Source organism: Mus caroli, unplaced genomic scaffold, assembly GCF_978045245.1.
Source record: "Mus caroli unplaced genomic scaffold, Mus_caroli_1 scaffold_17, whole genome shotgun sequence".
In the NCBI taxonomy this organism is placed as follows: domain Eukaryota; kingdom Metazoa; phylum Chordata; class Mammalia; order Rodentia; family Muridae; genus Mus; species Mus caroli.
Window position 1 is genome coordinate 269,026 of NW_028227272.1, and position 17,620 is coordinate 286,645.

Consider the following 17,620-nt stretch of genomic DNA (forward strand, 5'->3'; position numbering starts at 1 on the left):
TTCGCCTGCCTCTGCTTCCCAAATGCTGGGATTAAAGGTGTGAGCCACCACTCCCAGCACCATGATCCTTTTTAAACCTCCTGTGGCATGACAGCAAAGTGAAGAAAGAAGTGATTGTGCAGGCTGAAGCAAAAGAGAAGAGGAGACAACAGGTAATCCAGGGAAGCTAGAGGAGCAGAAATAAGGAATGCTCGGTGCTGGAAGAGAAAAAGCAAGGGATGCTGAGAGGGTGGTATTGGCAGGAAGTGTCAGGCTGAACAATGTCACTGACATTTCCTCTCAGTGGATCTGCGATGTCCACTATCTGATGACTACCGCCACCTCTGGGAGGCCTGCTGTGCTGACAACCCAAACAGGACTACTGCATCCCAGTGTAACTCTCGTCAGTATTCTGAGACAGGGAGACAGAAGGAGGAGAATATAATCAGGGTCAGGCAGCAGGGAGCAGCCACAATGAACTGAACCTTGAACATCTGTACAGAAACATACTTATTATTACATAAATGGTTTGGGGGGTAAAACAATTCCCTCATACCAAAGCCCTTAACCTAAAAGTTTCCTGAAGAAAAAGATACAGCCCTACAACTTTAGTTCTTACTGTGTATGGTCTGCAGCAATCAATAGTGTAAGACATTCCAGGTGTGCCAGGACAGTCATGTGACCAAAGTGATGCAAAGGCTGGAAAGCTCCTTCAGAGAAAACAACTCTGTGGATAACAGAGAACACTCCTTACTTCAGGGATTTATTCAAGGTCAAAGTACTTCTAGAAAACAACCATTCACTCTGATGTCTCCCCTAGACACTGAAAAACCACTATTCCATTCTAAACGTTTACTCTGGGTATGATGACTCTACTAGAATTCCACTACAAGTTCTGTTCTCAGTTGTGGCTAAGAGTAACATGTACAATAAAGCATCTCTTTTTAATGTTTCAGGTAAAGATTTGGAAATAAAAAGACAAGACTATGCACCCAAGACATGGGTATGAGCATCTCAAGAGAACTGTACAGAGTTTTGATGACAGCTATATATGATTTTATGGTTTTCTAAGTTTGTTTGTTCAAACAACATAATTTACAGTAGAATAGATTAAGCAAAACCTTAAAAATAAGTCTACAACACATGGTGGTGCATTTGGTTTTGGATGGGGCCTTTTACAGCTCAGGCTGAGCTTCTGATCCTCCTATTCTGGTTTTCCGAATGTTAGGATGAGTTACAGGCATGTGACCATGGCCAGCTTCTGTAAATTCTGTTTTTATTAGCTGTGTTGAATTTTCTGACTTCCAGCCAGATCCTGGTTTGAGAACTTCTCCCCTTCTATGGCCCCTCAGTTTCCCATCTTTTGGTCCTGATTCAAGCTCATAATGTGTGCAGAGCATCCATTGGTACTTTGTTTAGTTCCTCACCCCGCCCCCCCGCCCCCCCCATGGTAAGAACTGGTAAAATGTTACTCCAGACCAGGAGGGAAATCTTAGTGAGATCAGATAAACTGTCAGAGAGCACCTCCTGCACGCTGGTAGGAAAAGGGGCTTCAGGGTCAGTCTACAGTCCCTTGAGACAGGAATGTCTAAACTACAAGAAGATGATCACAGGGGATGCTTAGCTTCACAATTTTTTTAACAATATTTATTTTTATGTATATGAGTGTTTTTGCAGGACCAGAAATGAGGCAGCACAGGAAAAAAAGGAAGAGGAGACCACTGACCTCAACGGAAACAGAATCGTCCTTTAATCAGAACAGTTGAAAACCAGTAGTTTCTCCTCACTAGTGGAGACTGTGCTCCATGGCATTGGGGATTTGCACTGTAAGGATGGAAGATTCCATCTGCAGGCCAGTTCACCTGCAGTCTGAAAGTGGTAAATACCAAAAGGAGGATCACAGGAGAAGCTTCCAGGATCCTAACAGACAAGTCAACTTTCCCGAGTTTCTCAGCCCATCAGGCCATTAACTATTCAATTTGGACTACAACTGCATATAGGATACCTGGCATGCATGGATGCCCTTGGGAGCCAGTAGAGAATGCTAGATCCCCTGGATTTGAAGCTACAGAAGGCTGTGAGCCACCTTCTGTTGCTGAGAACAGAACCCACCCAGGTCCCCTGGGAGGTCAGCTACTGCTCATAACTGTGGAGTCATCTCCCCAGCCCAACCTCCCAAGTCTTAGCCAGCTTTTTCTGAATGAACCTATACCAGCCCATGTGCTACCTAGTGTCTAGATATATAGGCATTTGCCATGGCAGCCTGTGGGCTTTTGTACCTGTGATGAAACTACACACAGTCATCCAAAACAGACCATTTTTATTTCCACAGCCTAAGCTTTGGGACAGGTTAGCTGTATGAACTTAGGCCATCGACTTAACTGACACTATTGGGAACAAGCAGAAGAAACTTATTTTAAATACTTCCATTTTCTTTTTAGGTCATAGGACCTAAATTCAAGGTCCCAGGCCCTCTTGGAGCTGAGGACTTCCCAATAGTTAAACAGCTTCTATTATAAAACAGTTGTCTGAGTCCTGACATCTCAGGGACAACTTTTAAGTTGTCTGAGTCAAGGCATCTCAAGAACAACTTATCTTGCTGGCAGGGTCAAATTAAGTTCATGTTCCCAGGCCCAGGCGCCAACTTCCATCCTGATTGATGGAAACTCCCTTTCTCAACCCCTTTTGTCAAAATGATTGGACAATGCTACTGCCAAGCCCACCCCACCCCCCTTGCTTTATGGTTTCCTTTAAATATGCTGAGCAACATCCCTTCAAGGTCACAGTTCAGCTCATGAGTCTGTTTTACAGCCCTGATCGATCAGTAGCAGCTTGATGACAATAATTTTTTGGCATCTGCATTGACCTGGTATTTGAGTTATATTGGGATCTCACAACAGCACTCGATGCCAAACCACAGGACTTACTTCATACCATATCTTCAAAGTTCTATTTCATATATGAATGCTGAAGCTCTGAAGGGAAAGACACCCTGGCAATCGGGAACCAAAAGTCGCGCCGCACGACAAACCTCATGCAAGAGACTCATTGGGAAGGAAAAATCCAGGAGAACATCATTCTCAGCTCAGGAAAGAAAGCAGGGAACTGAGTGGTAGGCAGGGTTTATACAGGATTTCTTAATCTTCCCACCCCAGCTTTCTAGGGTGAGGATTGGTGGAATTTCACTGAAGGAGTTTCTATACCAAGCTCGAGGATTAGTGGGTGTTCCTGTTCAGGATTGGAGGGATTTATTTATTTTTATCTTTTTGTCTTGTAGGGTGGGGCCTGGCTACTCTTCCTCCTCGGGCCAGGGAATGACAGTAACAGCTATTATTAAACAACTATTAGGGTTAGGGACCATTAAGGAAGTCAGGGGTGGGAGGGACCTGGCTGCTGGAGCTCCTGGTGGCCATTTTCCTGCCTCAAGGTCTTACAAAGTATACAAAGTTCATAAAGGAAGACCAGAGCAAGGAAGGCTTTCCCTGATTCTTGAGTTGCAATGAATAGACAACAATGTACGCATGTGTCCAATAAGTGATTACTGGTTTTCGTGACACACTCCTAGAATCTGCAGACTCCACGACCTGTCTGTGACAGCTGCAGTCTCAGGCCTGGGCAATTCTCTCTTCAAAATATAAGGAAGTCCGCCTTGGTGTTTCCTTTCCTTCTACCTTCAGGAAAATAGTCAGAGCCGATGATTATGCTAATCCTTAGACCTGCACTGGGAGAATGGCAAGAGCAATTCATACCCAGAGCGTTCTTCTGGGTCGACCAGCCACCTAAAGATAGAGGACTAGGGACCATAGCTCACAGGGAGGCAAAAACACGGGCACCGGTATGTTTACCGTAGCTCCGACAATCCACTTAGATCTGCTCTAGCCACAGTGCAGGCGTAATAACAAGGGCGCGCCATGGACTACATTTCCCACCAGCCCCAGGCAGCTCGAGCCCTGGAAGCACAGTCTATTTCCGGTTGTAGGTCTCCCGGGTGTTGCGATCGGCCTTCGGAAAGGTTTTCTTTGTTAAGCTTCTGGGCCCCGACATGACACTCTAGCGCCTCTGGACTCTGGTTCGAGTGTGGCTGAGGAACTTACCTTTTGGCAAACTTTCCTACGCAAATCTGACCCAGGTTATCGTCCCCGGGTCACGTCCGCCCAGGGATTCCCACCCCTACCGCTTCCCACCTGGAGGCCCCGCCCACTGCGTAGCCCCGCCCCTTATCCCCATCCGACCTGTTCCCCTCCCGCTCTTTTATGCAAATTTCCCTTGTCTTAGGTGGACCGTAAGTACGTGGCGAGACCCGACCCAATGGGAGACAGCTCAAGGGAACGTAAACCGGAAGTCCGTCCTGACTAGCGGCCGTTGGCTTGTGACGCCTAATTCGCGTGCTGAGGCTTGCGACCCGGGCCCTGCGACTTAAGTTCTGTGCGGGCATGAGAAGTCAGGTGGCGACGCTGCAGGCCTGATATTGCCGAGATTGTGACCTGGGTTCCTCCAGCGGAATTTGGAGCCCGGAGTCTCTCGGCTGCTGCAGCCGTGGCCTACTGCTGTACAGAACCCAGGGCGTCTCTCAAGGCGGACGTAGCTGGTGTCGGGACCTAGGCACTCTGGGGCATGACTATGGCTGCGGGTCCAAGCTCGCAGGAGCCAGAAGGGCTCCTCATAGTGAAACTGGAGGAGGACTGTGCCTGGAGCCACGAGGTACCCCCGCCTGAGCCAGAGCCCAGCCCGGAGGCCTCCCATCTGCGATTTCGACGGTTCCGCTTTCAGGACGCCCCGGGTCCCCGGGAGGCCCTTAGCCGGCTTCAGGAGCTTTGCCGCGGGTGGCTGCGGCCGGAGATGCGCACCAAGGAACAGATCCTGGAGCTGTTGGTGCTGGAGCAGTTCTTGACTATCCTTCCCCAGGAGATTCAGAGCAGGGTGCAGGAGCTGCGCCCAGAGAGCGGCGAAGAAGCAGTTACTCTTGTGGAGAGAATGCAGATAGAACTTGGGAAACTGAGGCAACAGGTGACAGCTGTTTTACCCGTGGTTTTGCCCGGAAGTCATTGTGCTAGCCTCTTTTGTAGTCGAATATACTTGATCGTCCTGAGTACACTTTACAGGAAGGAGAGGGATTTTTTGTAACATATCCTTTCCTTCCAGATTGTTCCCATATGACGACAGTAGGAAGTGAGGAGCACTTTGTTTCAACATGTAGGCGTTGCTCCACCAGTATTTAGTTCTGTAGGTAGAAAGCTTCTCACAGGCCTTGTGACTTTGGGCAGACTACTTAATCTGTTTGGTCCTGTTTTTCTGTTGGCTAAAGTACTGTCTGGGAATAATTTTGAGGACTTGGAGAAAAGTATGTCGTTTGGATGACACCTACTGCCACTGCTTTGAGGGGTTTGTTTTGTGACAGTCTTATGTAGCCCAAGCTAACTGACTCACTGTGTAGTTGAGCTTGGCTGCAGACCAGTCACCACTGAAGGTGGTCCTCCACCTTCAGTCTCCCCAAATTCCGAGTTCCAGGATTACAGGTAGAGTCTAGATATGTAGCCAGGCTTAAAAAACTCGAGGCAATCCTCCTGCTTCAGCCTCCCCACTACTGATTCCCACAGGCATGTGCCACTAACCCAGGCCTATATTTAGTGGTTAACACCCAGTATATCATAGTCAATAGTTTGCAATACAGAACTGGATCTCTGCTAATTGAACTCTGAAAAACAGCTAAGCACCGAGGGGCTATGGTCACAGCCTGATAAGTTCACCTTAACTAGTAGTGAAACGTGGAAGCATCTAGAAAGGCTGAGAGTGATCGAGCAGAAGTGAGGTGTATCAATGGAATATGTTGAGAAAGTGTGCACTGAGAGTGGACCCTCAGTTTTCTTGCTCCCATCCCTCCCCCATTTTCTGTTACAACCTAGAAAGCCCTTAGCATAAAACATCTTCTTGGCCAAGACCAAAGGGATAGTCTGTGGTTCTCTGGTGAGGGTGTGTCCTGAGAATCCTGTACTAATTTCCGTTTCTGTCAGCCCCGTTGTGATGATGAGTGATGTGGGTTGGTTCCCAGGTCACAAACCAAGGGCGAGGAGCAGAAGTGCTTTTGGAGGAGCCTTTGCCACTGGAAACAGCAGGAGAGTCACCGAGCTTCAAGCTGGAGCCAATGGAGACTGAGCGAAGCCCTGGCCCCAGGCTGCAGGAACTGCTAGACCCCAGCCCCCAAAGGGACTCCCAGGCTGTAAAGGAGAGGGGTGAGGGACAATTATCTGGGCAGGTGGGAGGGAGGAGGGGCTTTGGGATTGCCCCTCACCCTAGCAGAATGTAGTACAGGTGCCAAGGAGAAAGAATTTCTGAAGTTAAAGTTCTCAGTTGTGCTGTGAAAAACCTAAAAGTGGTGGTATGAATTCTGTAAAGGTTGGATGGGAGGAAAGGGGAAGCTCTTAGTAAAGCCATTCTGTGTACAGAACAGGCAAATTCTAGTTAGCTGATTGATGTGAGGTGTATGGTTAGAATCCTGTCGGCCAGGTTGGAGGATGGCTCACATGCCTTTACTATAATAACCCCGTTACTTTAGATCACCTTAGCACACCTTTGCTACTTTTTGTTTACTGTCAATCCTAAAAGCTGAGACTTGCAGTTGGGGAATGCATATTGTCTTATAATAATCTGTGGGCTGCTAAGATTTGGTGTTACTGATCTCATTATAATTTCTGTTATCTGTAGCATTATCCGCTCCCTGGCTCGCTCTCTTCCCTCCTGAAGGGAATGTGGAAGATAAGGATATGACTGGGACCCAGGTGATGTGGGAGTTCTCATTGCCTTTCCCCAGAGTTCTCCTTTTCTCCTCGGCTTTTAGGGTGGGAGGTTCCCCTATGCTACTAGAAGGATATTTTCTTTCTGATCAGATATCTCCCTATTTTCTTTGTCTTTTCAACCCATCATTTGTAGGCTTCCCCCATGACATGAGTTTTCTTGGCACTCATGGGTTTTAACCCATTTACTATGACTCTGCTTGAATTATTCTTAATGCATTACTGCATGTGATGCTAAAGGCGATCTTGTTATTTCAGTTGCCCGAGAGCCTGGAGGACATGGCAATGTATATCTCTCAGGAGTGGGACCATCAGGATCCTAGTAAGAGAGCTCTCTCAAGGGATACGGTGCAAGATAGCTATGAGAACGTGGGGACACTAGGTAAGAACTTCTCTTTCTGGGATGATGACATTTATGACCAGACTGTCCTGCTTCTTGGACACACACACACCTACTGGACATGAGCTCTGAGTTTTGTCAATAACCCCACTCCTTGCTCTAACATTTCTTATGCTAATAGTCAGATAAACATCTGCCAAATGGCACAGTTGATAGACTTAATGGTATCCTTAGACTGTATTTCCATTGTTAGAGTTTAAAGCAGAGAGTCTGAACTGAAGAGAACTTTCAAAGGCAACACAAATCCTCAGCTTCTCTGTGTATGAAAATTCTCATAATAAAAAAATGGAGGTAATGTAAGGTGGTGTGGACAGTATGATTGGTTATATTGAAGCATACAGCAGGAAGAAATCACACTGCTATCGTTTTCCTCTGTGTTTGTATGAGGCTGCTTAGAACTGTGAATTCACCTGCATTGATTGTGCAAAGCTACTGCTGGCTTTTGTTTTCTTTGGGATCTCCTGGGTTACATCACTTTCCATTGCTGTACCAGTGATGACGAGAGATTAGATTGCTGGCTGAGCTTCTGTGTTTTGTGTGCGGTTGAGTGAGGTGTTGGCTTCTCTATTTAGCATAGCACGGGAGGATTTAAAACTTTTAATCTCATTGTCTTCAAAGAGCCCAGGTTCTTTCCCAATTGATTTCATGTTTTTTTTTCCCCCAGAGTTTTACAGTTAAATTTAGTTCTATCTATAAATAGCCAACACTCTTATTATAGTAAGTTGATTCTCAAAGAAGTGATTATTCTATTTTATTTTATTTATTTTATACTTATTTGAATTACAAAGTGTATATTCTAGTTTTAAAAATTCAAGTTCTTTTTTGGGTTTTTTTTTTGTTTTGGTTTTTTTTTTTTTTTTTTTTTTTTTTTTGGGTTTTCGAGACAGGGTTTCTCTGTATAGCCCTGGCTGTCCTGGAACTCACTTTGAAGGCCAGGCTGGCCTCAAACTCAGAAATCCACCTTCCTCTGCCTCCCAAGTGCTGGGATTAAAGGCGTGTGCCACCACGCCCGGCTAAAATTCAAGTTCCTAAAAAATTAAAAACCCATGGTCTTTTGTAGTTCCTTTTTCCTCAAGAGTAACTACTGGAAATGCTTTAGTGTGACTCCCAAATTATATATATCAGACTCAGGGAGAATTTGTTTCTCTCTGATCCTGGCAGGAAACAAGGCTCTGTTTCTTTTCTCTACTTAGTGTGGTGATGGGTTTGTTTCATTGTGAACAGAGTCCTGCATTCCCAGTCAGGAGGTCTCAAGCACTCACGTGGAGCAAGGAGAGAAGCTGTGGGATTCAAGTGTCCAGACCTGCAAGGAAGGCATGAACCCCAGAAACCCAGTTCCAGGTAAGAAGTAAAGATAAACAGTTGCTCAGGAAGACTCCCAAGACTGTGTGTGATGTGTGGGGAGTTGAGTGCATGGCCAGTGTTGCACATGGGGAGATAACTGCCTCTTTGTCTCCGGCACCATGTTCCACCGGCAGCAAGGTGAGTGGGTGTGGGCTGTGAATTGGAGCAGGCGCTTACTCTTGAGCTGACTTGCTACATTCTAGTCTGATTCATACTGGGGGGGAAGAGCTAGTTGGAAAGTGAGGTGGGGGAGATAAAAATAGAAAGTGCTGAGTCTTTGAATCTCTTCTCTACGTGCTTCTCCGTCATGCTTTACTTAAAAGGACTGGCTGGGAAATTGAGAGAGAACTCTGTTCTCTGGGCCTTTTGCCTGAAAACTATGTAGGGATTTTTTTTTTCCACTGTAAAATAATCTAGGGCTTTATTTTTTCTCTCTTACTAGGAGTGGAAAAGTTTGAAAACCAAGAAAGAAATGTTGAGTCTGTTTCTCCTGAAAGTACCCATCCTCCAGTACTATTGCCTGGCCAGGCTAGAAGGGAGGTGCCCTGGAGTCCTGAGCAGGGAAGACTTGATGACAGAGAAGGACATTGGGAATGTCCCCCAGAGGACAAAATAGAGGAGTCTTTAGTGGGAACCCCAAGTTGTAAAGGACTGCTGCAAGCAAAAGAACAGCCCAAGAAACTCCATTTGTGTGCCTTGTGTGGCAAGAACTTCTCTAATAACTCAAACCTAATTAGGCACCAGAGAATACATGCAGCAGAAAAGCTGTGTATGGATGTAGAGTGTGGTGAAGTCTTTGGTGGACACCCACATTTTCTGTCACTGCACAGAACACACATAGGAGAAGAAGCTCATAAGTGCCTTGAATGTGGAAAATGCTTCAGTCAAAATACCCACCTCACCCGCCATCAGCGCACCCACACAGGGGAAAAGCCCTTCCAGTGCAATGTCTGTGGGAAAAGCTTCTCTTGCAACTCCAACCTCAACAGACACCAAAGGACACACACTGGGGAGAAGCCCTACAAGTGCCCAGAGTGTGGGGAGATCTTTGCTCACAGCTCCAACCTGCTTCGTCACCAGAGGATCCACACTGGAGAGAGGCCCTATCGCTGTAGTGAATGTGGCAAAAATTTCTCACGGAGTTCACATCTTGTTATTCATGAAAGAACCCATGAGAAAGAGAGACTCGACCCTTTCCCTGAGTGTGGTCAAGGCATGAATGACAGTGCCCCCTTTCTTACAAGCCACAGAGTGGAGAAGAAACTCTTTGAATGTTCCACTTGTGGGAAAAGTTTCCGGCAGGGCATGCACCTTACCAGACATCAGAGAACACACACAGGAGAAAAACCATATAAGTGTATCCTTTGTGGGGAAAACTTCTCTCATAGATCTAACTTAATCAGGCACCAGAGAATTCACACAGGAGAAAAACCCTATACCTGTCACGAATGTGGAGACAGTTTCTCTCACAGTTCCAACCGGATTCGTCACCTGAGAACCCATACAGGAGAAAGACCATATAAATGTTCTGAATGTGGAGAAAGCTTCTCTCGGAGCTCACGTCTCACAAATCATCAAAGGACTCACACTGGTTAGAAATTATAGGATTTCTTTTTGCCTCAGTTTTGGCAGAAAACTGTCTTATCCAGAGCTGATATTCTTTGCCCACTTTGGTGTATTTTGCTGGTAATTAATATAAAGAGAAAATGGGACTTATTTTAAGGGAGGTGCAGAAGTGAAAAACTAGCTTAAAACTAAAAAGTTCAGTCTTCAAATTCTTCTGAGGACCATGAGGTAGCCTGCTCAGGGATGGTTTTCTATGAAGTCCATCCTGTTTTCAGATGCATCAACCTTTATTTTGACCCAGGTATGGTTTGGATGCTGTATAAGTCTAGTATTAATCCCATCAATTTTGGGGATACCTATGCTTTAACCCCTTATTTGTGACATTAAGCAGGAGAGTTTGGGCTCCTAAGGCCCTTGAGACCAAAGAAGGGTTAGGTCCTGGGAGATCAATTTAAGGTCAACAAGACCTTAGGTTGGGTTGGGGGGTAGGGGGTTGGTTTTTTGTTGTTGTTTTTTTGTTGTTTTGTTTTAGGGCCCTGGCTGGGAAGTCCTGGGCAGTCCAGCTCTGCCACTGCAACACCCCTCTGAGTAGTTCCGCAGGAGTGCTCATTGACATAAGAGGTGACCTCAGACAAAAGGGAACTGGAGAGATAGGCAGTTACAATGTGGAATCCACAGATGAACTCTGTGTTTTACAGATTAAGGGTATGTGATTACAGTCTACCTTTCTAAAGATTGAGACTTTATTCCACCTGTCAAAAGGTACCTAGAGCTCTGTAGACAAGACTATGAGTGAAGGGTTCCATGATTTCATCAGATACAAAAAAACAGATCCTAGAAAAAATAGGAATTATGTCTTTCTCTGTTGAGAATGTTTGTAGGATTTATAATAAATATCTCCAAGGAAACATGAATATGTATGAATCTTTTTTGAGGGACTTTGTGTTGATGTGGTTCAAACTTCTCTTTTCTTGTGGGGGTTCTTTTGGAGCTGGGGTTTCTCTATGTAGCCCTGGTTGTCCTGGAACTCACTCTTTAGACCAGACTGCCTCCGCCTCTGCCTCCTGAGTGTAGGGATTGCAGGCTTACACCACTACCACCTGGCCAGATCAGGCTTTTTGTTTTTTTGTTTTTGGTTTTTTGAGACAGGGTTTCTCTGTGTAGCCCTGGCTGTCCTGGAACTCACTTTGTAGACCAGGCTGGCCTCGAACTCAGAAATCCGCCTGCCTCTGCCTCCTGAGTGCTGGGATTAAAGGTGTACACCACCCACAGTTGTTTGTATTTTGAGAGAGTTAGAACCCAGCACTCTGTCTAGAAGTAGAAAATCAGATGCCAGGAAGCCATCTCACCATCTCCAGAGAAATCTACCTAACTAATCTAGCTATTCTGTGGGGAAAGATGGTGGAGCAGTGGATTAGCAGCAGTCCATCAAAGCAGTGTTCATTATTACCCCAGCTCTTGTCTCAGGTTAGTGTATTCAAAAGCTTGGTTTTCTGGACTAACTTTTAAAACATTATTTTCTTATTTCACTTTATCTTAAGGGAGTTTTTTTCACAGGTAAGCAGTGGTGGTCTGAGGGCAGGGAAGGTAATGTAAATTAACTAGAGCTTTATCTAAAATCTGCAGTGTAGGAGCAGGGTCTTGGTCTCATGGAGTAGGGCAGGACTGATAAGGTCCTGGTGCCATGAAGTAGGTGGTCTGTCTACACTTCTGTGCCACCAGGCAGCTTATTACTTGGATTGTACACACACACACTATAAAATCACCCTTGCAGATATTACATGGCCTAACTGGTGTTGCTATGTTGTATACCTTTTACTGGGCAGATGTAATTGAGTGTCTGTCACCCCAGATAAAGTACCATTGGCAGACTAAAGATTCCACCCAGGTTAAGATTAGTAAGTTAGTGAGTTTGTTGGCGCTACATACAGGAGGGCCAGATAGGAACAGAGTTTCCTGAGCCTGGAGTTTTTAAGTGTGGATATGTGAAGGACAGAGGACCTATAATGTCATTACTCAAGCCATTGTCTTAGGGTTTTATTGCTGAGGACAGACACCATGACCAACGCAATATTTATAAGGACAACATTTTAATGGGGCTGGCTTACAGGTTCATACGTTCAGTCTATTATCATCAAGGTAGGAACATGGCAGCATCCAGGCAGGCATGGTGCAGGAGGAGCTGAGAGCTCTACATCTTTTTTTTTTTTTTTAATATTTTTATTACATATTTTCTTCAATTACATTTCCAATGCTATCCCAAAAGTCCCCCATAGCGCCCCCCCCACTTCCCTACCCACCCATTCCCATTCTTTTGGCCCTGGCATTCCCCTATATTGGGGCATATAAAGTTTGCAAGTCCAATGGGCCTCTCTTTCTAGTGATGGCCAACTAGGCCATCTTTCGATACGTATGCAGCTAGAGACAAGAGCTCCCGGGTACTGGTTAGTACATCATGTTGTTCCAACAATAGGGTTGCAGATCCCTTTAGCTCCTTGGGTACTTTCTCTAGCTTCTCCATTGGGAGCCCTGTGATACATCCAATAGCTGACTGTGAGCATCCACTCCTGTGTTTGCTAGGCCCCGGCATCGTCTCACAAGAGACAGCTATATTTGGGTCCTTTCAGCAAAATCTTGCTAGTGTATGCAATGGTGTCAGCATTTAGAAGCTGATTATAGGATGGATCCCTGGATACGGCAGCCTCTAAATGGTCCATCCTTTCATCACAGCTACGAACTTTGTCTCTGTAACTCCTTCCCTGGGTGTTTTGTTCCCAATTCTAAGAAGGGGCACAGTGTCCACACTTTGGTCTTCATTCTTCTTGAGTTTCATGCGTTTAGCAAATTGTATCTCATATCTTGGGTATCCTAAGTTTTGGGCTAATATCCACTTATCAGTGAATACATATTGTGTGAGTTCTTTTGTGATTGTGTTACCTCACTCAAGATGATGCCCTCCAGGTCCATCCATTTGACTAGGAATTTCATAAATTCATTCTTTTTAATAGCTGAGTAGTACTCCATTGTGTAAATGTACCATAATTTCTGTATCCATTCCTCTGTTGAGGGACATCTGGGTTCTTTCCAGCTTCTGGCTATTATAAATAGGGCTGCTATGAACATAGTGGAGCATGTGTCCTTTTTACCGGTTGGGAAATCTTCTAGATATATGCCCAGGAGAGGTATTGCTGGATCCTCCTGTAGTACTATGTCCAATTTTCTGAGGAACCGCCAGACTGATTTCCAGAGTGGTTGTACAAGCTTGCAATCCCACCAACAATGGAGGAGTGTTCCTCTTTCTCCACATCCTCGCCAGCATCTGCTGTCACCTGAGTTTTTGATCTTAGCCATTCTGACTGGTGTGAGGTGGAATCTCAGGGTTGTTTTGATTTGCATTTCCCTGATGATTAAGGATGTTGAACATTTTTTCAGGTGCTTCTCTGCCATTCGGTATTCCTCAGGTGAGAATTCTTTGTTCAGTTCTGAGCCCCATTTTTTAATGGGGTTATTTGACTTTCTGGAGTCCACCTTCTTGAGTTCTTCATATATATTGGATATTAGTCCCTTATCTGATTTAGGATAGGTGAAGATCCTTTCCCAATCTGTTGGTGGTTTTTTTGACTTATTGATGGTGTCTTTTGCCTTGCAGAAGCTTTGCAGTTTCATGAGGTCCCACTTGTCAATTCTCGATCTTACAGCACAAGCCATTGCTGTTCTATTCAAGAATTTTTCCCCTGTGCCCATATCTTCAAGGCTTTTCCCCACTTTCTCCTCTATAAGTTTCAGTGTCTCTGGTTTTATGTGAAGTTCCTTGATCCACTTAGACTTGACCTTAGTACAAAGAGATAGGAATGGATCGATTCGCATTCTTCTACATGTTAACAACCAGTTGTGCCAGCACCATTTGTTGAAAATGCTGTCTTTCTTCCACTGGATGTTTTTAGCTCCCTTGTCGAAGATCAAGTGACCGTAGGTGTGTGGGTTCATTTCTGGGTCTTCAATTCTATTCCATTGGTCTATTTGTCTGTCACTATACCAGTACCATGCAGTTTTTATCACAATTGCTCTGTAGTAAAGCTTTAGGTCCGGCATGGTGATTCCACCAGAGGTTCTTTTATCCTTGAGAAGAGTTTTTGCTATCCTAGGTTTTTTGTTATTCCAGATGAATTTGCAGATTGCACTTTCTAATTCGGTGAAGAATTGAGTTGGAATTTTGGTGGGGATTGCATTGAATCTGTAGATTGCTTTTGGCAAGATAGCCATTTTTACAATGTTGATCCTGCCAATCCATGAGCATGGGAGATCTTTCCATCTTCTGAGATCTTCTATAATTTCTTTCTTCAGAGACTTGAAGTTTTTATTATACAGATCTTTCACTTCCTTAGTTAGAGTCACGCCAAGATATTTTATATTATTTGTGACTATTGAGAAGGGTGTTGTTTCCCTAATTTCTTTCTCAGCCTGTTTATTCTTTGTGTAGAGAAAGGCCATTGATTTGTTTGAGTTAATTTTATATCCAGCTACTTCACCGAAGCTGTTTATCAGGTTAGGAGTTCTCTGGTGGAATTTTTAGGGTCACTTATATATACTATAATATCATCTGCAAAAAGTGATATTTTGACTTCATCTTTTCCAATTTGTATCCCTTTGATCTCCTTTTGTTGTCGAATTGCTCTGGCTAGGACTTCAAGTACAATGTTGAATAGGTATGGAGAAAGTGGGCAGCCTTGTCTAGTCCCTGATTTTAGAGGGATTGCTTCAAGCTTCTCACCATTTACTTTGATGTTGGCTACTGGTTTGCTGTAGATTGCTTTTATCATGTTTAGGTATGGGCCTTGAATTCCTGATCTTTCCAAGACTTTTATCATGAATGGGTGTTGGATCTTGTCAAATGCTTTTTCCGCATCTAACGAGATGACCATGTGGTTTTTGTCTTTGAGTTTGTTTATATACTGGATTACGTTGATGGATTTCCGTATATTGAACCATCCCTGCATCCCTGGGATGAAACCTACTTGGTCAGGATGGATGATTGTTTTGATGTGTTCTTGGATTCGGTTAGCAAGAACTTTATTGAGGATTTTTGCATCAATATTCATCAGGGATATTGGTCTGAAGTTTTCTATCTTTGTTGGGTCTTTTTGTGGTTTAGGTATCAGAGTAATTGTGGCTTCATAGAATGAGTTGGGTAGAGTACCTTCTGTTTCTATTTTGTGGAATAGTTTGTGAAGAACTGGGTTAGATCTTCTTTGAAGGTCTGATAGAACTCTGCACTAAACCCATCTGGTCCTGGGCTTTTTTTGCTTGGGAGACTATTAATGACTGCTTCTATTTCTTTGGGGGATATAGGGCTGTTTAGATCATTAACCTGATCTTGGTTCAACTTTGGTACCTGGTATCTGTCTAGGAACTTCTCCATTTCATCCAGGTTCTCCAGTTTTGTTGAGTATAGCCTTTGGTAGAAGGATCTGATGGTGTTTTGGATGTCTTCAGGATCTGTTGTTATGTCTCCTTTTTCATTTCTGATTTTGTTAATTAGGATGCTTTCCCTGTGCCCTCTAGTGAGTCTGGCTAAGGGTTTATCTATCTTGTTGATTTTCTCAAAGAACCAGCTCCTTGATTGGTTGATTCTTTGAATAGTTCTTCTTGTTTCCACTTGGTTGATTTCGCCCCTGAGTTTGATTATTTCCTGCCGTCTACTCCTCTTGGGTGAATTTGCTTCCTTTTGTTCTAGTGCTTTTAGGTATGTTGTCAAGCTGCTAATGTGTGCTCTCTCTAGTTTCCTTTTGGAGGCACTCAGAGCTATGAGTTTTCCTCTTAGAAATGCTTTCATTGCGTCCCATAAGTTTGGGTATGTTGAATCTTCATTTTCATTGAACTCTAAAAAGTCCTTAATTTCTTTCTTTATTCCTTCCTTGACCAAGGTATCAATGAGAAGAGTGTTGTTCAGTTTCCACGTGAAGGTTGGCTTTCTATTATTTATTTTGTTATTGAAGATCAGCCTTAGTCCATGGTGATCTGATAGGATGCATGGGACAATTTCAATATTTTTGTATCTGTTGAGGCCTGTTTTGTGACCAATTATGTGGTCAATTTTGGAGAAGGTACCATGAGGTGCTGAGAAGAAGGTATATCCTTTTGTTTTAGGATAGAATGTTCTGTAGATATCTGCCAGATCCATTTGATTCATAATTTCCCTTAGTTTCACTGTGTCCCTGTTTAGTTTCTGTTTCCATGATCTGTCCATTGGTGAAAGTGGTGTGTTGAGGTCTCCCACTATTATTGTATGAGGTGCAATGTGTGCTTTGAGATTTACTAAAGTTTCTTTAATGAATGTGGCTGCCTTTGTATTTGGAGCATAGATATTCAGGATTGATAGTTCCTCTTGGAGGATTTTACCTTTGATGAGTATGAAGTGTCCCTCCCTCTTTTTTAATGACTTTGGGTTGGAAGTCAATCTTATCAGATATTAGAATGGCTACTCCAGCTTGTTTCTTCATACCATTTGCTTGGAAAATTGTTTTCCAGCCTTTCATTCTGAGGTAGTGTCTATCTTTTTCTCTGAGATGAGTTTCCTGTAAGCAGCAAAATGTTGGGTCTTGTTTGTGTAGCCAGTTTGTTAGTCTATGTCTTTTTATCGGGGAGTTGAGTCCATTGATATTAAGAGATATTAAGGAAAAGTAATTGTTGTTTCCTGTTATTTTTGTTGTTAAAGTTGGCATTCTGTTCTTGTGGCTGTCTTCTTTTAGGTTTGTTGAGGGATTACCTTCTTGTTGTTTCTAGGGCGTGGTTCCTGTCCTTGTATTGTTTTTTTTCTGTTATTATCCTTTGAAGGGCTGGATTCGTGGAGAGATAATGTGTGAAATTGGTTTTGTCGTGGAATACTTTGGTTTCTCCATCTATGTTAATTGAGAGTTTGGCTGGGTATAGTAGCCTGGGCTGGAATTTGTGTTCTTTTAGTGTCTGTATAACATCCGTCCAGGATCTTCTGGCTTTCATAGTCTCTGGTGAAAAATCTGGTGTAATTCTGATAGGCTTGCCTTTATATGTTACTTGGCCTTTTTCTCTTACTGCTTTTAGTATTCTATCTTTATTTAGAGCATTTGTTGTTCTGATTATAATGTGTCGGGAGGTATTTCTTTTCTGGTCCAGTCTATTTGGAGTTCTGTAGGCTTCTTGTATGTTCATGGGCATCTCTTTCTTTAGATTTGGGAAGTTTTCTTCTATAATTTTGTTGAAGATGTTTGCTGGTCCTTTGAGTTGAAAATCTTCATTCTCATCCACTCCTATTATCCGTAGGTTTGGTCTTCTCATTGTGTCCTGTATTTCTTGGATGTTTTGAGTTAGGATCTTTTTGCGTTTTACATTTTCCTTGATTGTTGTGCCGATGTTCTCTATGGAATCTTCTGCACCTGAGATTCTCTCTTCCATCTCTTGTATTCTGTTGCTGATGCTCATATTTATGGTTCCAGATTTCTTTCCTAGGGTTTCTATCTCCAGTGTTGCCTCATTTTGGGTTTTCTTTATTGTGTCTACTTCC

The 17,620-nt window shown here is 43.8% G+C and overlaps 1 protein-coding gene across 1 annotated transcript; it reads left to right on the forward strand.

The window, feature by feature from the left end:
• The first annotated feature begins 4,291 nt into the window (after positions 1-4,291).
• On the forward strand, positions 4,292-10,994 carry Znf263 (zinc finger protein 263). Its single transcript, XM_021184661.3, has 6 exons — positions 4,292-4,986; positions 6,029-6,209; positions 6,682-6,755; positions 7,029-7,152; positions 8,395-8,511; positions 8,957-10,994. Exons 1-6 carry the CDS (start codon positions 4,594-4,596, stop codon positions 10,108-10,110), a joined length of 2,043 nt encoding a protein of 680 aa, XP_021040320.1. The 5' UTR covers positions 4,292-4,593; the 3' UTR covers positions 10,111-10,994.
• The last annotated feature ends 6,626 nt before the right edge of the window (positions 10,995-17,620 follow it).